The sequence below is a fragment of the Balaenoptera physalus genome (genome assembly GCF_965194825.1).
Source record: "Balaenoptera physalus genome assembly, chromosome: 6".
NCBI lineage: Eukaryota > Metazoa > Chordata > Mammalia > Artiodactyla > Balaenopteridae > Balaenoptera > Balaenoptera physalus.
The window spans coordinates 132,081,301-132,101,432 of NC_138885.1; the positions used below are offsets into that span (position 1 = coordinate 132,081,301).

A 20,132-nucleotide genomic window follows, 5' to 3' on the forward strand; every position below is an offset into this window, starting at 1 on the left:
TCAACAAATTTACCTGGTTGATATCAGACCTGGGCTTGATGGGAAAAGGTGGGGAGAACAGGGAACCGTCCAAGGGGTGGGAAGAATTCCTTGGAGCACTTTATGAGGTTGAGGAAAGATCACAGCTTGCCTGCAATCCACTATGTCTGCCGACAGCCAAGCAGGGAGAGAGGAGGTGGTGGGCAAGCTGCAGAGTCAGGCCTCTCCTCTTCTCAGGACTGGTCAAAATGTTTCGGCTGTTGCTAACTTTTATTTATTTTTTTATTGGTTGCTACTGATTTTTAACATGAATACCTTAGTGTTCTTTGGCCATTTAGAATCCATACCTGTTCTTCCCACAGGTGACCATCTACTTGGGGAAGAGAGACTATATAGACCATGTTGACCAAGTAGAGCCTGTGGGTAAGTTGAGTTTGGGGTGAGTTTTTTTTTAAATTAATTAATTAATTTATTGGTCGTGGCATGCGGGATCTTAGTTCCCCAACCAGGGATCGAACCCATGCCCCCTGCAGTGGATGTGCAGGGTCTTAACCACTGGACTGCCGTGGAAGTCTCCTGGGGTGAGATTTTAATGCTGGTTTGCCTTTAAGTCATCAGACAACCACTGGTTTTGTGTTTTTTAAGTTGGCTTCGTTAATAATCTAATCAAAGAAATGCAAGTTAAAACATCATCAAGGTGCCACTGGCAGATTGGAGACAATTTAAAATGAGACAAAGGACTAATTTCTAGATAAAGAACATTCAAAACTCACCAGTTTAAAAAAAAAACCCAATTAGAAAATAGACAAACAACATGAAAAGGCATTTCATTAAAGAAAATATATGGGTGGCAAATGAGCACATAGAAGAATGTTCAACAACAAAAAAAAAAAAAAAAAAAAGGAAAAGAAAAATGTTCAGAACTTCCCTGGTGGCGCAGTAGTTAAGAATCCGCCTGCCAATGCAGGGGACACGGGTTCAAGCCCTGGTCCGGGAAGATCCCACATGCTGCGGAGCAACTAAGCCCGTGCGCCACAACTACTGAGCCTGCGGTCTAAGGCCCACGAACCACAACTACTGAAGCCTGCACGCCTAGAGCCCGTGCTCCATAGCAAGGGAAGCCACAGCAATGAGAAGCCCGTGCACTGCAATGAAGAGTAGCCCCCGCTCACCGCGACTAGAGAAAGCCCGCGTGCAGCAACGAAGACCCAGCACAGCCAAAGAAAAAAAAAAAGACCTGATTTCATTTCTAAAAAAAAAAAAAGAAAAGAAAAATGTTCAACAACATTAGTCGTTAGGGAAATGCAAATTAAAACCACAATGAGATATCATTATATGCCTGTCAGAATGGCTAAAATTAAAAATAATGACCATACCAAATGCTGGCAAGGATGTAGAGAAACTGCCTCACTCATACATTGCTGGTGGGAATGGGAATGTAAAATGGAACAGCCACTCTGGAAAACAGTTTGGCAGTTTCTTTAAAAGCTAAACATACACTTCTCATATGACCCAGCAGTTGCATTTCTGGACATTTATCCCAGAGAAATGAAAACTTATGTCCACACAAAACTTGTACATGATTGTTCACAGCAGCTTTGTTTGTAATAGCTCCAAACTGGAAAGAACCTAAATGTCTCTCAACAGGTGAATAAGATTAAACAATCTGGGGCACATCCATGCCTTGGAACACTACTCAGCAGTGAAAAAGATTGAAATACCAATCCATGCAACAGCTTGTGGGTCTCAAGGACACTGTGATGAGTGGAAAAAGCTAATCTCAAGAGGCCATATACTGTATGATTCCATTTATATAACATCTTAGAGATGATGACGTTATAGAAAAGGAAAACTGAATAGTGGTTGCTGAGGGCTAAGGATGGTGGGGAGAGGCAGCTGGGTGTGACTACAAAGGGATAGCCCAAGAGGGAGATCTTTATGGTGAGGGAACAGTTCTGTATCCAGATTGCAGTGGTGGTTACACAAATCTCCATTTGATAATATGACTTAGAACCATACACACATTGTACCCATGTCCACCTCCTGGTTTTGAGATTGTACTGTAATTATCTAAGATGTAACCATTGGAAGAAACTGGATAAAGGATACCTGGGGACCTCTCTGTACTATCTTTGTAAATTCCCGTGAATCTATAATTACTTCAACTCAAATTGTTCTTTTTTTAAAAAAAGAGTGTGAAAGACTGGCATTTTTAGGCACTAGGATGAGAATGTCCTTCAGCAAAACACTTTCTAGAAGGTCGTTTGGCAGTATGTTATTGAAAGCCAAATTCAATTCTACCGTGGATAGAGATTTATCTGTAAGGATGTTCATTGCAATATTAATTATAATGGGGAAAATCAGAAACATCCTAAATGCCCTAACAAGAGGGGGTTGATTAATTTATGGTACACCTGTTCAATGGAGCAAATGTGTGGCCATTAAAATGATTAGTACATGGGACTTCACTGGTGGCGTAGTGGTTAAGAATCCACCTGCCAATGCAGGGGACACAGGTTCGATCCCTGGTTCGGGAAGATCTCACATGCCACGGAGCAACTAAGCCCATGTGCCACAAATACTGAGCCTGTGCTCTAGAGCCTGCGAGCCACAACTACTGAGCCCACGTGCTGCAACTCCTGAAGCCCACGCGCCTAGAGCCCGTGCTCCGCAACAAGAGAAGCCACAGCAATAAGAAGCCCACGCACCACAATGAAGTATAGCTCCCGCTCGCTGCAACTAGAGAAAGCCTGCGCACAGCAATGAAGACCCAACGCAGCCAAAAATCAATCAATGAAATTTTAAAAAAAGATTAGTACATATTATATGTGTGTGTGTATGTATGAACAGTATGAATATGTGTTTGCAATATATAGTTGAATGAGGAGAGCAGTTAACAATATGTATAGTAGGAGCTCATTTTTTAGTAAAAATACATTCATATAAATTTATATACATCTGGAAAATCGTTCTGTACCGATATCTTGACAATGGGTATCTCTGGGTATCTCAAGTGGAGGTGACTTTGTTTTCTCTCTGCTTAGCTTCCCTTTCTAGTTTTCCTGTAATGAACATGGATTACATGTGATATATATATGTATACACACACACTTCAAGAAGCTTCCAGTCTCTTTCACGTCCTCCGCCCTCACTCTCCTCTCTCTTTTGGTTTAGATGGTGTCGTGCTGGTGGATCCTGAGCTTGTGAAGGGAAAGAGAGGTGAGGCAGAGCTCCTTGTCCTCCGGGGAGCGGTGGTCTGGCTGCGGGAAGGGGGCGTGTGTGTGCAAGGAGGGGCGGGGAAGCTCTTGCACACCCATTCTCTCTGCCAGGCCCTTTCACCCACATTCCCTCGTACGATCCTGGGGACACGGGCCCTGTTCCCACCAGAGCTCAGTGTCCGCATCTTCCAGATGGAGGTGAAGACTCGGGGAAGCCACTTGTCCGAGGTGGCAGGATAAGGAATGGCAGACAGAGCCCGGAGCCCCGGTCTGCCGGCTCCACGGACTGCATGCTTGCCCCGTGTCATGTCGTTCTATGGCAGGGCAGACTCAAGAGGGCTCCTTTCTGGGTTTATCCGAAAAGCGGGGAATTGAGGCTGCGGGAAGGCAGAGTTTTTATGCTGAGCCTGGTGTTCTGGACCACGGCAGCACAGCCCCCTCAAAGATATCTGGCAGTTGCGACGTGTGGCAAGCAATTTGGTACTGATAACAGTTGTGTAGGGAGTTCCCTGGCGGTCGAGTGGTTAGGACTCGGCACTCTCACCGCCGGGGGCCCTGGGTTTGATCCCTCGTCGTCGGGGAACTAAAATCCCATAAGCCGTGCCATGTGGCGTGTCAAAAACAAACAAACAAAAACCAGTCGTGTAAACTAAATTAGAACCAAGCTATCCTTATGATAATGTCACTGACTCAGTTCCATTCTAAATATACCTTTTAGAGCGGTAGCTACCAGCAACCAACAAGGAATTGTTCCTAACCCTGGATGTGCCCATGGAGTATGTCAGATGTAGGGCCCACAGCATCCAGGGGACGTGGCAGAAACAGGCTGAAAATCGCCCCCCTCTGCTGTCTCCAGCTTCCTCCTGGGTGCCCTGCTCCTCTCTTACACCAGGCGGAGCCCCGTTCTAGCGCCCAAAGCCCATGCCCTTGGCCAGGAACGTGCTGCCTGGAGAGAGAGGCGTAAAACTGGGTCATCTCTGGGCACCTTCCTCTTACAAACATTGAATGAGGGATAAGCAAGGGATCAGTGGCTCTTCTGAGCTTAGCGCCGAGGGGCAATTACTCTTGAGGCAGACACAGACAAAATCCTCAACCAACGGCTACCAAGGACTTGGAGGGACCACTTCGTGTGGTTTTATTTACCACATTAACGACAGTTGTAAACAGTCCATCCTCAAAACATGTGTAGTTTCATATAATTCTTTTGGTCCACTGGGGGCACAATTTACATCTGTTTAATCACAGTGAATTTTCAGAAGCACTGATTGATTTAGAGAAAAAGCTCAATTAAGTTTCTGAGCAGTGTGAAAAGCAGGTTTCCTCTCGGAGTTGGTCTCACCTCTCCACCTGGTCCCTGAGCCCCTGCTCAGTTCCCTCGAGGCCCCTTCCAGCTCAGGCACTCGTCTGTTTTGTTCCCTAGCACGGTTTCCCTCTGCTTTTCTTTTTTTTAAATTAATTTATTTATTTTGGGCTGTGTTGGGTCCTCGTTGCTGCGCGCGCGCTTTCTCTCTAGTTGCGACGAGCAGGGGCTGCTCTTTGTTGCAGTGCGCGGGCTTCTCATTGCGGTGGCTTCTCTTGTTTCAGGGCACAGGCTCTAGGCGCACGGGCTTCAGTAGTTGTGGCTCGCGGGCTTAGCTGCTCCGCGGTATGTGGGATATTCCCAGACCAGGGCTCGAACCCGTGTCCCCTGCATTGGCAGGAAGATTGTTAACCACTGCGCCACCAGGGAAGCCCTTCCTCTGCTTCTTACCTTCACTCTCAACTCCATCCAGACCTTCCGCCCTCAGAACCCAAGCGACCTCACACGGTTTAAAAGCCTCCTGAGGTCACTGAGCTGGTACATCAAGAGGAGAGGGTGGGAGGATGAGGGAAACAGTAGAGTCAGGAGGCTAAATAACGTGGCTCCTGGGAGGAGCCTCCCAGCACTCAGACACGGCCCTTTCGAGTAATTCACGCAGCCAGAGGGAGGGGCCAGCTGGGCGGTAAGGTTCTCAGGTCCTTACTGAGAGGCTGAAGGTGGGATGTCGAGACCGGTAGGCAGTGTCAGCCCAGGCAGGGGCGCCAAGCCCGCCAACGGGGCAAGCCTACCGCCTCTTGTCTCCCTTCCAGTGTACGTCTCTCTGACCTGCGCCTTCCGGTACGGCCGGGAAGACATCGATGTGATCGGCCTGAAGTTCCGCAGGGACCTGTACTTCTCCCAGGTCCAGCTGTTCCCTCCTGTGGGGGCCTCGGGAACCCTCACGAAGCTACAGGAGAGCCTGATCAAGAAGCTAGGGGACCACACGTACCCCTTCCTGCTCACGGTGGGTGACGACTCGACCCTCCACTTCCTTGCACCGCTTCCTTCACCCACAGCACCTTATGATGGGACCAGCAGCGAAGGCAAGGGGCCAGAGTAATGACTTCACATTTGCGGGCCTGCAAATTGCACCCTTGGAGGAAATTCTAGATTGCACGGGCTGTGATTGTCTTTTTTTAAGTCCTTGAAAACAGCCTCCCGGCCTTTGAAGTCACCGTTTCAACCTACGGTTTAAATATTTCCCTGCATCCGACCACCTAATTATACGTGCATGTTATGCCTTCACTTGCTCGGCTATAAAAAGAAAGAAGTGCCCCTCGGTTGCCTCGAGGAGTTTCTAAGCAGGAAAGAGTTCCCTGCCAGACAGGAGAGCTTAGTGAAATGAGTCGCCCTCTGTAGCCTTGACCACAGCTTGGTGGGTCACTGTAGAGAAATCCCTTCGCCCCCCTCGTGGCCTGAGTCTCCCCTGATGGAACCTGGCTACCACAGGGCCAGCGTTCCTGCCTCTGAAGACTTGGGCCTGAGTCACTGTCCGGGTAGCCGCTGTCACCCTCTTCACTAGCATGTTTATGGGTCTTAAGATTATATATTCCTCCGAAGTTATATGGTTCAGGCTTAAAAAGGCAGGAAATTCTGACACAAGCTACAACATGAATGAACCTTGAAAACATTATGCTAAGTGAAATAAGCCAGCCACATAAGGACAAATACTCTGCGATTTCACTTATATGAGGGACCCAGAGGAGTTAAATTCGTAGAGACAGAAAGTAGACTGGTGGTCTCCAGGGAATGGGGGAGGATGGAATTAGGGGATTAATGTTTAATGGGTATAGAGCTTCAGTTTGGGATGATGAAAAAGTTCTGGAAATGGGTGGTGGGGATCATTGCAGGACAATGGGAATGTGCTCAATGCCACTGAACTGTACACTTAAAATAGTAAGTTTTATGTTAGGGATATATATATATATATATATATATATATTTTTTTTTTTTTTTTTTTTTGGCCATGCTATGCAACATGTGGGATGCGGGATCTTAGTTCCCTGACCAGGGATGGAACCTGTGCCCCCTGCATTGGGAGCATGGAGTCTTAACCACTGGACCACCAGGGAAGTCCCTATGTTAGCTATATTTTATAACAGCTTTAAAAAAAATCACTTACAGTTTTGTGGTCCTGGGTGCTCCCAAGAAGTGGGACTGGGAGTTTGAAGTGACAGAACCTTTTGGAGAAAACATGTCAACATGTATCAAAACCTTAAACACATGATTTCGACCTGACCATTCCCTTTCTAATGGTGTAGCCTATGGAGTGAATGGCCTAAAACTGTGCTAAGGTGGCTGAAGGATGTTTATGCAGCCCTGGTGACAATGGCAACAAAGTAAAGGCCACTTGGTGGAGGGCAGCCAACAAAGGAAACTGGCTGAATTAAATGTGGTGTCACGGGGGAATTCCCTGGTGGTCCAGTGTTTAGGACTCTGCGCTCTCACTGCCGAGGGTCCAGGTTCAATCCCTGGTTGGGGAACTAAGATCCCGGCAAGCCATGCGGCATGGCCAAAAAAAAATAAAAAGTGGTGTTACCGGAGCCTTAACAATGGTGGCGCAGAACTACATCTCCCAGCGTGGAAAATGGTCACGCTTCTCCTGAGCAGGGTTAGGGTCAGTTATGGGAGCAAACTAGACAGCAGGACGCGTGCATCACTTGTCTCATTTCTGTAAAACTACACAAGCACATACGTGTTTGTGTGTGAGGGTGACATGGGACACTCGGGAGGTTGTGTTCACGCCACTCCAGGTGTTGGGAACACACGTGGATACGTTTTCCTTTTTCTTGCTCCGCATCTTCATTGTTCAATTTTTCTACGATGAAGGTAGAATACACGTGGAATAACATTCTCTGAAAGAAATGATCTGTTGTTTCTTTCCACAGTTTCCTGACTATTTGCCCTGTTCGGTGATGCTGCAGCCAGCTCCACAAGATGTGGACAAGGTTGGTTCCAGAAGAAATGCCAGGGATTCATTCATTCCTTCAAAAGACTTTTTTTTTTTTTGGCTGCGTTGGGTCTTCGTTGCTGCGTGCAGGCTTTCTCTAGTTGTGGCGAGCAGGGGCTGCTCTTCGTTGGAGTGTGCGGGCTTCTCATTATGGTGGCTTCTCTCGTTGTGGAGCACGGGATCTAGGCGCACAGGCTTCAGTAGCTGTGGCACGCAGGCTCAGTAATTGTGGCACGTGGGCTCAGTAGTTGTGGCGCACAGGCTTTTACTGTGGGAAATTGCAGACATATGCAAAAGCAGAGAGACAGTATAATGAGCGTATCACTTGTCTTCAGCAATTCCTAACCATGAGCAGCCCTGTGAGCAAAATAGTAGGTCTCTCCCCTCATGGGTCTCACTTGGGGAGAGAAACAGACGAAAACCAAATAGCAAGTCCCTATGCGGCCCATCCATGGAGAACAAGAGGCTCGGGAGAGCTAAGGGAGGACCTGGTGGTGCTTGTCCGGGGAGCTTAAGGAAGGCCTCTCTGACAGGGCAAAGGAGGAGCCACTCCACCCTCGGGAGAGCCATCCAGGCGGGGGGGGCGCACCATGCACAAGGGGTTCTGGGGGCAGCCAGCAAGCTGCTTGTGCAGCAGGAGGAGCTGGGTGAATGGTGGGGGCAGGGCTGAGGGGTGTGGGGAGGTGCGGCCAGGTCATGAAGGGCCTCGTACACCGTTGCGAGGACCGGGACTTTCTCTGAGTGAGATGGGAGCCACTGGCGGGCTTTGCACAGTAGGTTCTTTTTTTTTTTTTTAATTTTTATTGGAGTATCGGTGATTTACAATGTGTTAGTTTCTGCTGTACTGCAAAGTGAATCAGTTATCCGTATACATATATCCATTACAGAGTACTGAGTAGAGTTCCCTGTGCTGTACAGTAGGTCCTTATTAGTTATCTATTTTATATACAGTAGTGTGTATATGTCAGTCCCAATCTCCCGATTTATCCCTCCCCCCCCCACACACAGAAGGTTCTGACTTGGGTTTGTAGAGGATCCCTCTGGCCACTGAGCTGAGAGTGGGGTTGAGCTCTGAAAGGCGAGAAGCAAAGGGGCCGTGTGTGCAAGAGAGCTGTGACCCTGGTGGACTGGGGACTCTAGGCAAGGAGGGAGGGCAGTGCGGACACGAGGAGAGAGGGAAAGGTGCTGGGACCCAGGGACTACAGGCCTGAGGGAGTCACGAGGGAGGGAGCTGGAAAATAAAAAGACAGCAAATGAGGGCGGAGAGTGGCAGATCCGTACCTGGATTACCGAGGGTCCAGGGCCATGATTTTCGGCTTGGGGGTCCTACCCCATTGGTGGTTTGTGAAATCGGTGCGGTGGATCCGAGATGGTATTGAAGAAAGAAAATGGAATGGCGTGAAGTGGAACAGCATGGGAGCTCAGAGCACATCGCACACAGCATAGATAAGTGCTAGTTCACGAGCATTGCTTCACGCGCGAGCGTCTGTTTACCGGGCCTCGCAGTGAACTTTCCTTCTTACCGTGGGCGGTGGCCTGAAACCTTTGAAAGCCACCAGGCCAGGAAAACGGGTGTGGGCGGCAAGGTGGAGGAGGCCACTCAATCAGAGTGGGGGACACTGTACCAGCCAGAGGGCCACCCTTCCCTCTGTCCCCGGGGAGGAGACATCAGTGCAGCAGGGGCCCTGGGGGCCTCACAGCTGAGGAGGCCTGTGAGCTGGGCTAGGAGAACACATGGGAGTTGGTCAGTATAAAAGGAGAGAGAGGCGTCAAGCGTTTCAGAAGGAAGGAACAGCACGTGCCCAGGGCAGACAGGTGGAAGGGCTTGGCTTGTGCAGGGAGCAGCGGGAGGTGGGAGTGGAGGGGGGGTTGAGCAGAGAGGAGGCGGGACTAAGAACTCCAGGTGCTGGAGGGTAACGATGTGTATTTATTTTCAACCCAGGTTTTAGAGTTGTTGCGATTCCACAGTTTTGCAGAACCAGTAAGACTGTGGCTTATGTGCTACTGTCACTCTGTGGGCAGCTGGTGGAGGGCCCATCCCCGCCTCTGTGCCCTCACCCCTGCCCCGCCCACCTCGTGTTAACACAACAGAGGAGCGAGGTCATGGGGGATTCACTCTGGGGCTGGGGGCCGAAGGGGCCCGCAGATGCATTTGTTCCACCCATGCAACATTTTTTAATCTAGTTAATTTAAAAATCAGGAGCCTTCATTCCAAATTCCATTTCCAGCTTCTTTTCAAAAGTTGGGAGAGCTGCCAGCACCGGGTCCCCGTGGCAGCCCGGCCACGCCTGGCTGCAGCTGCACAACAGCTGCCCGCTGGCGTAGGGCGTTGGAGCCCCAGCACAGGCGTCCATGGACCCCTGCCAGCCCTGTGAGCACTGCTCCTGCCCCCTGCTGTAGGCAGTGGACCATCAGTAACATGCACACAGGGTCACTTCTGAGGAGGACAACTAAATGGGGGGTGGGCTGGCCGCCGTGCGAGGTGGTGAGAGGCTAGGACCAGCCAGGATGCCTGAGCTATTGCAGCTATTGGCGGGGCTCATCCTTCAGGCTGGGGGACCTTCACTGGGGCCTTGGAACCCGTGGCGCTCTCCTCAAGCTAATGCCATTATTTCATCACTAGCACACTTCCAAAGCTAGTCATAATGGTGCAACTCTGAAAAGGATATGGCCAAGACAGAAAAAGAAGTTGCCACGTAACATCCCCTGCAGGAGCTGTGACCCCCATCCTGACTCCCGGAAAGGAGGTGCTGACCGCAGCCTTGTCTGTTCTCTTGCCCCTGCAGTGCTGTGGGGTCGACTTCGAGGTCAAAGCCTTTGCCACACAGAGCACAGATACAGAAGAGGACAAAATTCCCAAGAAGTAAGAGTGTAGCTTTGGGAATATGTGAGGGGTCTGGGGGGAAGGGCTGGGGATAAGAGACCGCCCCTCACTTTATTTCCGAGTGGCAGAATCTTCCCACAGGGCCATCGTGGCGGGGTAATGGCGCCTCCCCAGGTCAGGACCGTCAGGATGAACCATCTCCACTTGGGGTGGGGGGACAGTGGCTGACCATTTGGGGGGGAAAAAACAAAAGAAAATGACAGGGGAGTTGGCAACCTCAAGGGCTCATGTAAGCCCTTAAAAGCCTCCAGATCCCCTCTTTCTTTAGTTTTCTTCTTCTTTTGTAATTGCTTTGTTGTAGTAAAATATACATAACATGAAGTTTACCATTTTAACCATTGTCAAGTGTACAATTCAGTGGCATTAAGTACATTTCATTACGTTGTGTAATCAGTTACACCACTATCTGCTATCCATACCCCAAGGTATCTATACCCCAAATGCTGTCATCACCCCAAACAGAAACTCTCTCTGCCCATTAAGCAGTGACTCCCACTCCTCCTGTACTCCCAGGCTCTGGTGCTCATTTTTCTTGTTCCTGAACAAGGTTTCCAGTTGTGCCCTCAACACTTTCTCTACATGCTCAACATTCACACCTATGCACACTTACACCAAACAGGAATAACAGGGCATCACATCGGTAGAGAGTTTTGAAGCCTGTCACATAGGCACACATCCCCACGTCAGCTTCACCCGAGAGGAGGCCAAGCCGGGGTCCTTACAGAGGGTGAGAGGGACCCTTGGAGAGCTGACTGGTCCACACCACCCACCAGGCCCCGCCCCCCAGACCTGATCCCTCTACTGGTCCAATCTGCATCCATCGGCAGCATCCCTGAGGGATCCCAGCCTGGGGAGGGGGAGGGGGACCTGGTAGGCCGTCCTGACGAGGCCCAGGCTCTGGTCCGGGGAACCATCGGTGACTTTTCATCCACAGGAGCTCCGTGCGTTTGCTGATCCGGAAGGTACAGCATGCGCCGCAAAAGATGGGTCCCCAGCCCCAAGCGGAGGCCTCCTGGCAGTTCTTCATGTCCGACAAGCCCCTGCACCTCGCCGTCTCCCTCAGCAAAGAGGTGACTGTGGAGCCAGCCTGGGGACAGCCTGCCAGGCCCTCTGCTGGGGGTGTGCTGCAGGCAGTCTTGGGGGCAGCGATAGTTAAAGCACCAACATTTGGGGACGACTGGCTTTTTGCATAATTTGGAGCCAGTAAACGTGACCCTTAGGATAGGGCCAAACTGGCTTGCATTCCACTCACTGTGGGTCCCGACAACTTGGAGGTGGGGGGTTTCCCATACCCCCAGCCCAGGCTGTCTTTGCCCCCTGTCTGCCCCCAGGGGCCTCTTTACTAGTGTGTCATCAGTGGGTGTGGTGTTAACAAATTGTTTACTTCCCTGCAAACTTAAGTTTGGCAGTAACGGTGAGGGGGTGAGCATGTCATGTGTGAAAATCACGGCTGAAAAAGATGAAGAAACACTGGCCAAGGCTGTCTCTGGTCCCTCTGGTCGACAAGAGTCGTGCACACACATTGGCCAGCAGACTCTGTGTGTGTGTGTGTGTGTGTGTGTGTGTGTGTGTGTGTGCACGCACGCACGTGCATGCAAGGAAATGAGCACCTGGGCTAGATCACACAGGGTCACTGCTGGGCAAGCTCTACCTCTGGGCTCCCCCGCTGATTTTCCCTCATTTCACTTATTCTGCCCCCAATAACCTCATGATTCCACTCAAGACCCCCGGGGCTAACCCTGTGTGACTCTCAGGACTCGGGCGTTGGGGCCGGAGCCCCCATCATCTGCCTCAGCCTCCCACAGATGGGGTAGAACCTGCTCCAGACCCTTCTCCACAGGAAACATGACGCCATCACCTTGTCTTCCTTGAAAGTGTGGGCATTCAGCCACTTTTATTCCAGTTAAAGGACTGAGATGAATTTAACAAAATATGGCCACACTCTCTTCCCCTTTTCTGACTTATCTGCTGACTTCTTCAGATCTATTACCATGGGGAACCCATTCCTGTGACTGTGACCGTGACCAATAATACAGAGAAGACGGTGAAGAAGATTAAAGTGCTAGGTAGGACCCTTCTGCTCGAACCTGGACGGCAGAGTCTTCCAGGTTCCAATCTAGTCATATTTCCCAAGGGTCTCTCCTCTGGTCAGTAAGGCCCCCCGGGGCCTTGGAACTGCCCGTTTGTCTCTGTTGTCACACGGCAGGACCTTAGAGGAGGAAGGTGTCCTCTCCTGCAGCCTCGTGCCCAGCTTAGGGTTGTCTTCTACCCTGGGACAGCATCCCCGACAGGGCATCTTCCCGTCCTTCCTTGTCACACCTTCCTTGAGGGGCCCCTGTGCCAGGTCTTGGGGGAAGTGGGGGAGGAGTTTTCTTTCTGCACAGTGTAGTGGGGAGCCCTGGCCTGGGAACCCTGGGCTCCCCTGTGGGCTCGAGCTGTGCACGTCCTCTTGGAATTTAGCGGGCAGCCACAGCAGGGTTCCCGGTCTACCTTCCCAGGTTGCGTGAGGTACTGATTGATCACATTGGACATGCTTTGTAAGTGGTAATCCCTACTGTCACTGCTATTGTTGAGTCACCATGATGTGATGGCCAAGCCTCCTGAATACTCAGGAGATGCGCCTCCCGCTTGCTTGCTGGTCCTACACACTTCCTCGGCTCAAAGGGCGTCAAAGTGCACGGGATACTCCTAGATCTTGGTCTTATATGGGTGACGTAAAAAAGACATGATAAAATGACCTGGGAGGGAGACCTCTCTGTTCATTTCTCCCTCAGGCGCTCGATGACTGAGACAGAGTTAGACTCACAGTGTGTTAGGGTGACCAACCATCCTGGGTCAACCAGGACCAAGGACGCAGGACTTTCAGTGCTAAAATGGGGCCAGTCCCAGGCAGACCAGGATGGTTGGTCACCCTAAGTGCCATATACCACGTTCCTCTTTCCCTCTTATCCATCATAGAGAAGGCTCAGGAATTTGATGCATACATACTAAAAAATTCTAGATTTTTCTTGATGCTAATATACATGCTTACTTTATGGCTTTGTTTTTATGTTGGTTTAGTTCCTATGCCTTTAAGTCTTTGTAGGACCTGGCGTTATTTGTTTAGCATGTTGTATGTAGTGTCAATACAGTATTCCACAAAGCAGCAGGATTGAGAAGGTATCATTTGATACTTAGATTTTAATTATTTCTCAAAGTTTTACGAATCCTAACATCGAAGCCCCTAATTTTTGAAAGAAGCTGTTGAATTTCTGAAGCAAGACGTTAAGAACTTTCTATAGGCCGAGCACTGTGCTGAGTGCTTCACACAAACTGTTTTTCTGATTCTCAAATTTGATTTTAATGGAGATTAAAAATCATCTTTTTAATCATCACAACAACCATATAAGTTAGATGCAATTATCATTCTCATTTTGCTGATGGGGAAATTGAGGCTTAGAGGAGCTCAGTAATTACCCCACAGCAGACGGCTAAGCTCGGATGTGAACCCAAGTGGTCTGGCCCCAGAGCCCACCTTCCTATCCACCATGCTACACCCACAAATCAACCCTGTGCTGCCTCCAGGTGGCTTCTAGCTTGGACACCCGAAGGAGATGCTCATTAAATAAGATAGAGAAGGTTGGAAGGGAGTGTATTTGGGGAAAGAGAGCACATGGTGAGTTTTGGGACACTGGGAGATTGTGTGCCTTGGAAGGATACCCACAGATGTGCCCTGAGCTCAGCAGAGAGGAGGGGTCTCCCAGGAGGTGCAGTTTTAGGAGACCGGCTCATGGGTAGAGTTGACACAGAGCAGGTTATTGGTGAATGGAAGTGGCCTGAGGACAGAACAGAAATCTCAGCCTTAAAGCCGAGCCTGAGAGGTACACTCAAATGGCCATTCGAAAAGACCAACCACGTGCCCTGGAAGGCACCACGCAGGACTCCACACCGAGTCACCCTCCCCTGTCCCCCCTTTGCAGTGGAACAAGTGGCCAACGTGGTTCTCTACTCGAGTGATTATTACATCAAGCCGGTGGCCATGGATGAAACACAGTGAGTAGTGGGTTGGGTTTCTATTTCCCGGGCGGCTCCAGATTCTTTGTCAAGTTCCCATTTTGGTCATCGCTGAAGAAGGAAATAGAACGGTCAGCTAGCTCCCCAGCTTTCCACTTCCTTCCCCTGTTCTCACTTCAAGGACTGCAAAGAAAGTTAGCATCTTGATCCTGTGCTCACTAACAAGAATTCCGAGAGCTGGGTCAAGCTAAGGAATGATGGAGAGGAGAGAAATAAAGGCTGAAACGTCACAGTGGGAATGTCTAGAACTTTCTATTGATCCTTGAATAAGTGGGTAGGAATTTGATACTGTTTCTGCCCCCAGAGCAGAAAATCAAATGACCTGTCAGCCCAGTCAAGGGTTTCCTATCTTTTGATCTTCTCCACAACTTGAAAATCTGATACCAATGACGACTGGATTAGGATGATATATCAGTTCTCAGCCACTTGTTGTTAGTGACTTTTCTCCCTTCATTTGAATAAAAAACAAATGGGAGGATTTCCCAAGTGGTCCAGTGGCTAAGACTCCATGCTCCCATTGCAGGGGGCCCAGGTTTGATCCCTGGTCAGGGAACTAGATCCCACATGCTGCAACTAAAGATCCTGCGTGCCGCAACTAAGTCCCAGCGCAGCCAAATAAATTAAAAAAAAAAAAAAAAAAGATATTAAAAACAAATGGGAATCCTGTGATGGCTTCTTCATGGTGGAGCGAGAGATCTAACCAGTTTTGCTCTGTGCTAGGCAGTCAGGTTCATGAAGCACACAGGCTTCTGGGGTTTATGCCTTCCCCCAGAGAGGATTGCTTGGGAAGGTGTTTTTTCTAAGCATTGTTGTATGCAAAAAATATTATCACAGTTAGAGGAAGGGGGGTTCGGGGAGGGGGGTGAGGAAAGACAGCTGATTCAGCAAGATAACATTGCATGATATTTAAAAGGCGACTTCAGGATAAACTGTTACTTAAAGCAGATCCTGACCTAAGTTTACTTACAGGTCTAGAGAGGAGAGAGGAAGGAAAGACCATAACTCACTGACTGTCTCCTTGGGGCCAGGCCTGGGGTCTGTTCTACCTTTTAGGCTGTGTCCTTGCACATCCTTGTGTCCTGGGCGTCTTCCTGGCTCACCTTTTGGCACGTGCCCAACAACGATAGGAGAAACCGGTCTCCAGCTGAGTTTTCCCCTAATATACCCCATTACCTGGTCCTCTTTGCGGCTCTTGGATACATTTTGCATCAAAGACTCCCAGAAAACTGGGAACCATCCTCCGATACACTCAAAAGGGTGGGAGGCAGGGAGACTGAAAGTGGGGCTTCTGGGGCCCTGGTGGGCAGGCCTCCTGGGAACCAGGTCAGACCTGACCCCCAAGCTGCTACCCACCATCCAATCCCAATCCCGAAGTCGCTGGGAAGTGGCCGGGCGGGACTTTGGCCCCAGGCCTTGGCATAGGCCTTCGGCAAGGGCTGCTGCAGGAAAGGCCATCGTCCAAGCCCCATCCCGGGGGCCCCTTCCTACTACAGCTACCTTTCCAGTGTAATTTCTGCTTCTGTCACTCTGCTGCCCAAACTAAGCTCATTAAGAGAAGTTCTACCAGGGCCCAGATGCAGGGATGTGGGCCACCTCGGGCTCAAGCAGGGCTCTGTAAAGGGCATACCCAGGAGCCTCCTGTGTGCACTTGGAGGCCAGAGAAGACACAGCTGCCTTCAACTCCCCAGGGAGATGGAGGAGCGGAGCCATTCCGAGGGTGGCAGTGGGACCCCCCCCGTGTGTTACGGAGCAGACTGGGGAAGGGGCCCAAGGCTGGCTCCTGGGCAGTGTTTTCAAGGCCCTGCCTTCTCCTGGCTGGGCACGAGGACAGAGGGTGTGCCAGGAGCACGTACACGGCTCGCCTGGGCTCTGGGGTCAGAGAGGGCAGGCGGCTGTTGGCACAGGCCAGGGGTCAGCACGTGGGTGAGTGGCGGAGCCAACTCTCCAGCCTCAGATGCGGTTCGGTGAGCCGGGATGCTGCCCGACGGGGGACACCGCGCTGCTCTGCCCCAGCTGCGCCCAGGCCCACAGAGCCGCCCGGTCCGTACAGCTCACAGTGGGGGACCCGGCCCTCCCCGCGCCCCTCCTCCCTGGGCACACGCTGATCCTCCCGACGGTGACGACTCCCAGCCTGGGCTTGCTGCTGGCACTGGCCACTTGGCCCTGCAGCCCACTGCGTGGCTCACGAGGTCTCAGGAGGAGACTGGGCGTGGTCCCTGATTCTTGGGCCAGTCTCACTTCACCCCACAACACATGCTAGAAATTCAGCAATCAGAACAGGCTGAGGGACTTGAGAAACGTTCTAACGTTGCTGCCAGCCTGTCTTGAGACGTCAGTAATGCTGCTCTTCTCACAAGGCAAAGGCACAGGCACCTGGACTGTCTTTCCCATGAGTCGCAGGGAATGTGGGTTCTAGAAAATGCTTGATGGCACACAGGGTCTCGTGGGGGCGATGGTGGCTTCAAGGCTGTAAGAGCAGTCAGCTAAATCTGCTCTCTGTGTTTCTTCCTGCAGGGAAAAAGTGCCGCCAAACAGCACCCTGACCACGACGCTGACCCTGGTGCCCTTGCTGGCTAACAACCGCGAGAGGAGGGGCATCGCCCTGGACGGGAAAATCAAGCACGAAGACACGAACCTTGCCTCTAGCACCATGTGAGCCCCGAGACTCAGCGCTGGCGTGGCGCTGGTCTACGCCCCCTCCTCGTCCCAGCCCTGGGCTCACGGCGTGCACACGCAGCCTGGTGGCAAAGCACATGCTCGGGGCCCCAAGCAGGGACCCCATTCCCACCCCTGGTGTGGCACAGCGGTGACCGCTCTGGGCCTTGTGCTGAGCCCCAACCCCCCTGCTTGCTGTCTGGGCCACCCTGGGCAGGTAACTGGAGCCGTCTTGAGAACCTCAGTTTCCCCGTCTGTAGAGTGTGGGGGCGGCAGCTCCTCAGAGAGAGGTCTTGAGGGTTACGTGAGACAGTCCGTGTAAAATGTGGTGCCTGGCACACAGTAAGGGCTCCAGAAATGTCAGCTGTTACCTTCACAAATATCATTAGCTAGTGTAGAGCCCTGAGCATAGGAACTGAATGCCCCAGCTGGCTCCACGAGTGATGGAAATGTCGTTTATGCATTTCCATCAGGAAAGGTAAAGAACAGGAGGTCCTGAGGGCTACAGAGGTCAGTTCAATTTAAATGAAAATAAGCACTGATATGCTGACCCCGCTCAGAGAACCACGGCCGAACTGAGCCAGCAGATCCAGTAAGAACTAGAACGAAGCTTCTACGTCAAATAGCCCTGCCGTTCCTCACCATCCTCCAGGGCTCCCATTCCCAGCGGCGTGTCTGCTGCTGAGCCCTGAGGGTTTGGGGTAGGAGGTGCCAGCCAGGCTCGGGCCCTTCGCTGCCATCTCCCCCTCCACCCCTGTGTGATCCAAGGCCCCAGCGATCACCTCCAGGTGATGCCATAGGGAAGAGCTCTCGCGTTTGCCCTCCCTGACCCCGTAGCTCCGAGACGAACAGCGGGGTCAGCGAACATTGGGCAGAAAGCAGGATCTTGGGAGTCAAAGGATTTTCTGAGGATGATTTGCCAGTTGGTGTGTTAGATTCTAAAGCACATCTGTGATGCTCTGGGAGAGAGCCGAGCAGGGAGATTGATGCCCTAGATCCGCGAACTCGAGGGCAAAGGAATCACGACATCCACAGCGGCGCACTGCGTTTGTAAAGATCTTTTGTGGTTCACGGAGTATTTTATAAACATGCCAGTCTCTCCATGCTTTTGTGAGGAAGGTGAATTTATACTCATTTCACAGATAAGGAAATTGAGGTTCCACCAGAATGAGAGGTTCAGCCAAGGTCACCGGGTCAGTTAATGGCAGAGCAAAGCCCACCCCGAATCCCGAGCCCCCCTTTCACCCAGCGTCAGGGCTGCCTTCCAGCGCCCCAGACAGTGAGGACACAGCAGAGCGTGGATGACGCAGTGGGGAGAGGTGGGGTTGATTCATCCGGTCTTTGCTTCCCGCTTCTCCCCTCCCTGCATTCTTCTGTTTTTCTTTTCTGTTTGAGCAGCATAAAGGAGGGCATAGACAAGACCATCATGGGGATCCTGGTGTCTTACCAGATCAAGGTGCAGCTCACGGTGTCAGGGTGAGTGTCCAACTCCAGTGCTCTGCCTGCTCTATCTTGGCCCTCAGTAGCCTGAATGGTTTCATTCCTGAGTGACTGGGAGACAGAAAGCAAGGAAAGCCCACAAATTCTATCGATTACATAGCAGAGTTTTAGAGAGACTCTATTTGTCTAGTTTCACAATTCTATCTGATATACCATTGCGGGGGAAAAGGTAGAAAAGCAGACTACGAAACACGGGCACTATTGGTACCACTTGGCGAAAATGGGGGTGCCTGTGCTCACGTGTGGAAGCTGATTAAAACAGGAGAATCAGTTGAGCGTTTGATTGGACTTCGGAAAGGACTGGCGGCTGTGAAATGAACTCGCAGTGCATCCTGTTTCACCTGCCTCTCAGGAGGCATCCATCCATGACGGGAAGGCCCTGCCTTTCCTCCCCAACGAGCAATCACAGGACTGGGGAGTCTCCTTTTCATACAAGAGCACGACTATCTCAGAGTTCTGAGGAAATGGTTTTCCATCTTTTTTGAAATCAATTTCTTTCCATTTAAAAATCTTATCAGAGGGAAAAACTCAACTTCTCATTTTCCTTTTCAAATTCCATTGCCAGAGGCTCTGGCCTTTTACCTTGATCAGCCTTCGGTAGTTCAGCCATCAAAGCAAATCCATGTGTATATTCCATAGGGCTCAGTAGGTGAAGAGTTCCCCAAATTTTGGTTGGGGCAACAAAGTAGAACGTGGTTTGATTCTGCAAATTTCGTTCACACAGTGTGTGTAGCTGTGTTTTTCAAAGTGTATAGTGTTTTCTTTCATCTTCTCTGAGAGGATCTAAAACAGGGTCGAGTGTAGCAGTCAAGGTAAGTGATTAGCAGGTAGTTCACAGTGACCTTTGCGGCCCAGAGAGAAATTCTGGACCGAGGTTTATTCTTGAACATTAGGGCTTGAACCTACGTAATTCCTCTTTTTAACTAACCCACTTGAGAAAGAGATGAAATCACAAGTAGAGAGGAGTAGCTGAGTTGGCTATTAGGGGTGCGAAGATCCTGAAAGCTGTGAGTGAGGAACATGACGGGGACGTGTCCAGCCTCTGAATAATGGCAAGTAAGGTTGCGTTACCACTGTGGAGAGTCACCACAGCCCTGTTTGCTTTTGTGTTTCCTAGCCTTCTGGGAGAGCTCACCTCCAGGTAAACCTCTTCATCTTCCTTCTCTGCTTGATTCCAAGATATCAAAGGGGACAAACCGGGGCTTCAAAACAGTGACAGTGAAATCTGGTTTCCCGGCTGTCATGCTCAGAGGTCTTAGAAGATGTTGCCCTTAACACCCTGCAGACCTTGGCTGATAGGTGTGAGGCTGGGGGAGTTCCTCTGAGAGCGTAGCTGGGCCTGCACCTGGGCGAGGACACACACTCAGAAAACTGGCACACTCCTTGCAGCTGCCCGTGTGTGTGGGGGGGGGAGGGGTAAAATATACATAGCGTGAAGTTTACCATTTTACCCTTTTGAAAGTGTACAGTTCAGTGGCATCAGGGACATTCACAGTGTTGTGCCACTGTCACCACTCTCTAGCTCCTGTACACTTTTTCCCATCCCAAAAGGAA

General features: G+C 50.7%; 1 protein-coding gene across 1 annotated transcript in view; it reads left to right on the forward strand.

The window, feature by feature from the left end:
• Positions 1-20,132, forward strand: part of SAG (S-antigen visual arrestin) — a 35,089-nt gene that overhangs the window by 8,344 nt on the left and 6,613 nt on the right. Inside the window, exons 3-12 of the mRNA XM_082466297.1 lie at positions 342-402; positions 3,154-3,198; positions 5,307-5,500; positions 7,425-7,484; positions 10,273-10,349; positions 11,305-11,440; positions 12,352-12,436; positions 14,330-14,402; positions 16,938-17,075; positions 18,477-18,554. Coding sequence (XP_082322423.1) covers positions 342-402; positions 3,154-3,198; positions 5,307-5,500; positions 7,425-7,484; positions 10,273-10,349; positions 11,305-11,440; positions 12,352-12,436; positions 14,330-14,402; positions 16,938-17,075; positions 18,477-18,554 — 947 coding nt within the window. The remainder of the gene's footprint in view (positions 1-341; positions 403-3,153; positions 3,199-5,306; positions 5,501-7,424; positions 7,485-10,272; positions 10,350-11,304; positions 11,441-12,351; positions 12,437-14,329; positions 14,403-16,937; positions 17,076-18,476; positions 18,555-20,132) is intronic.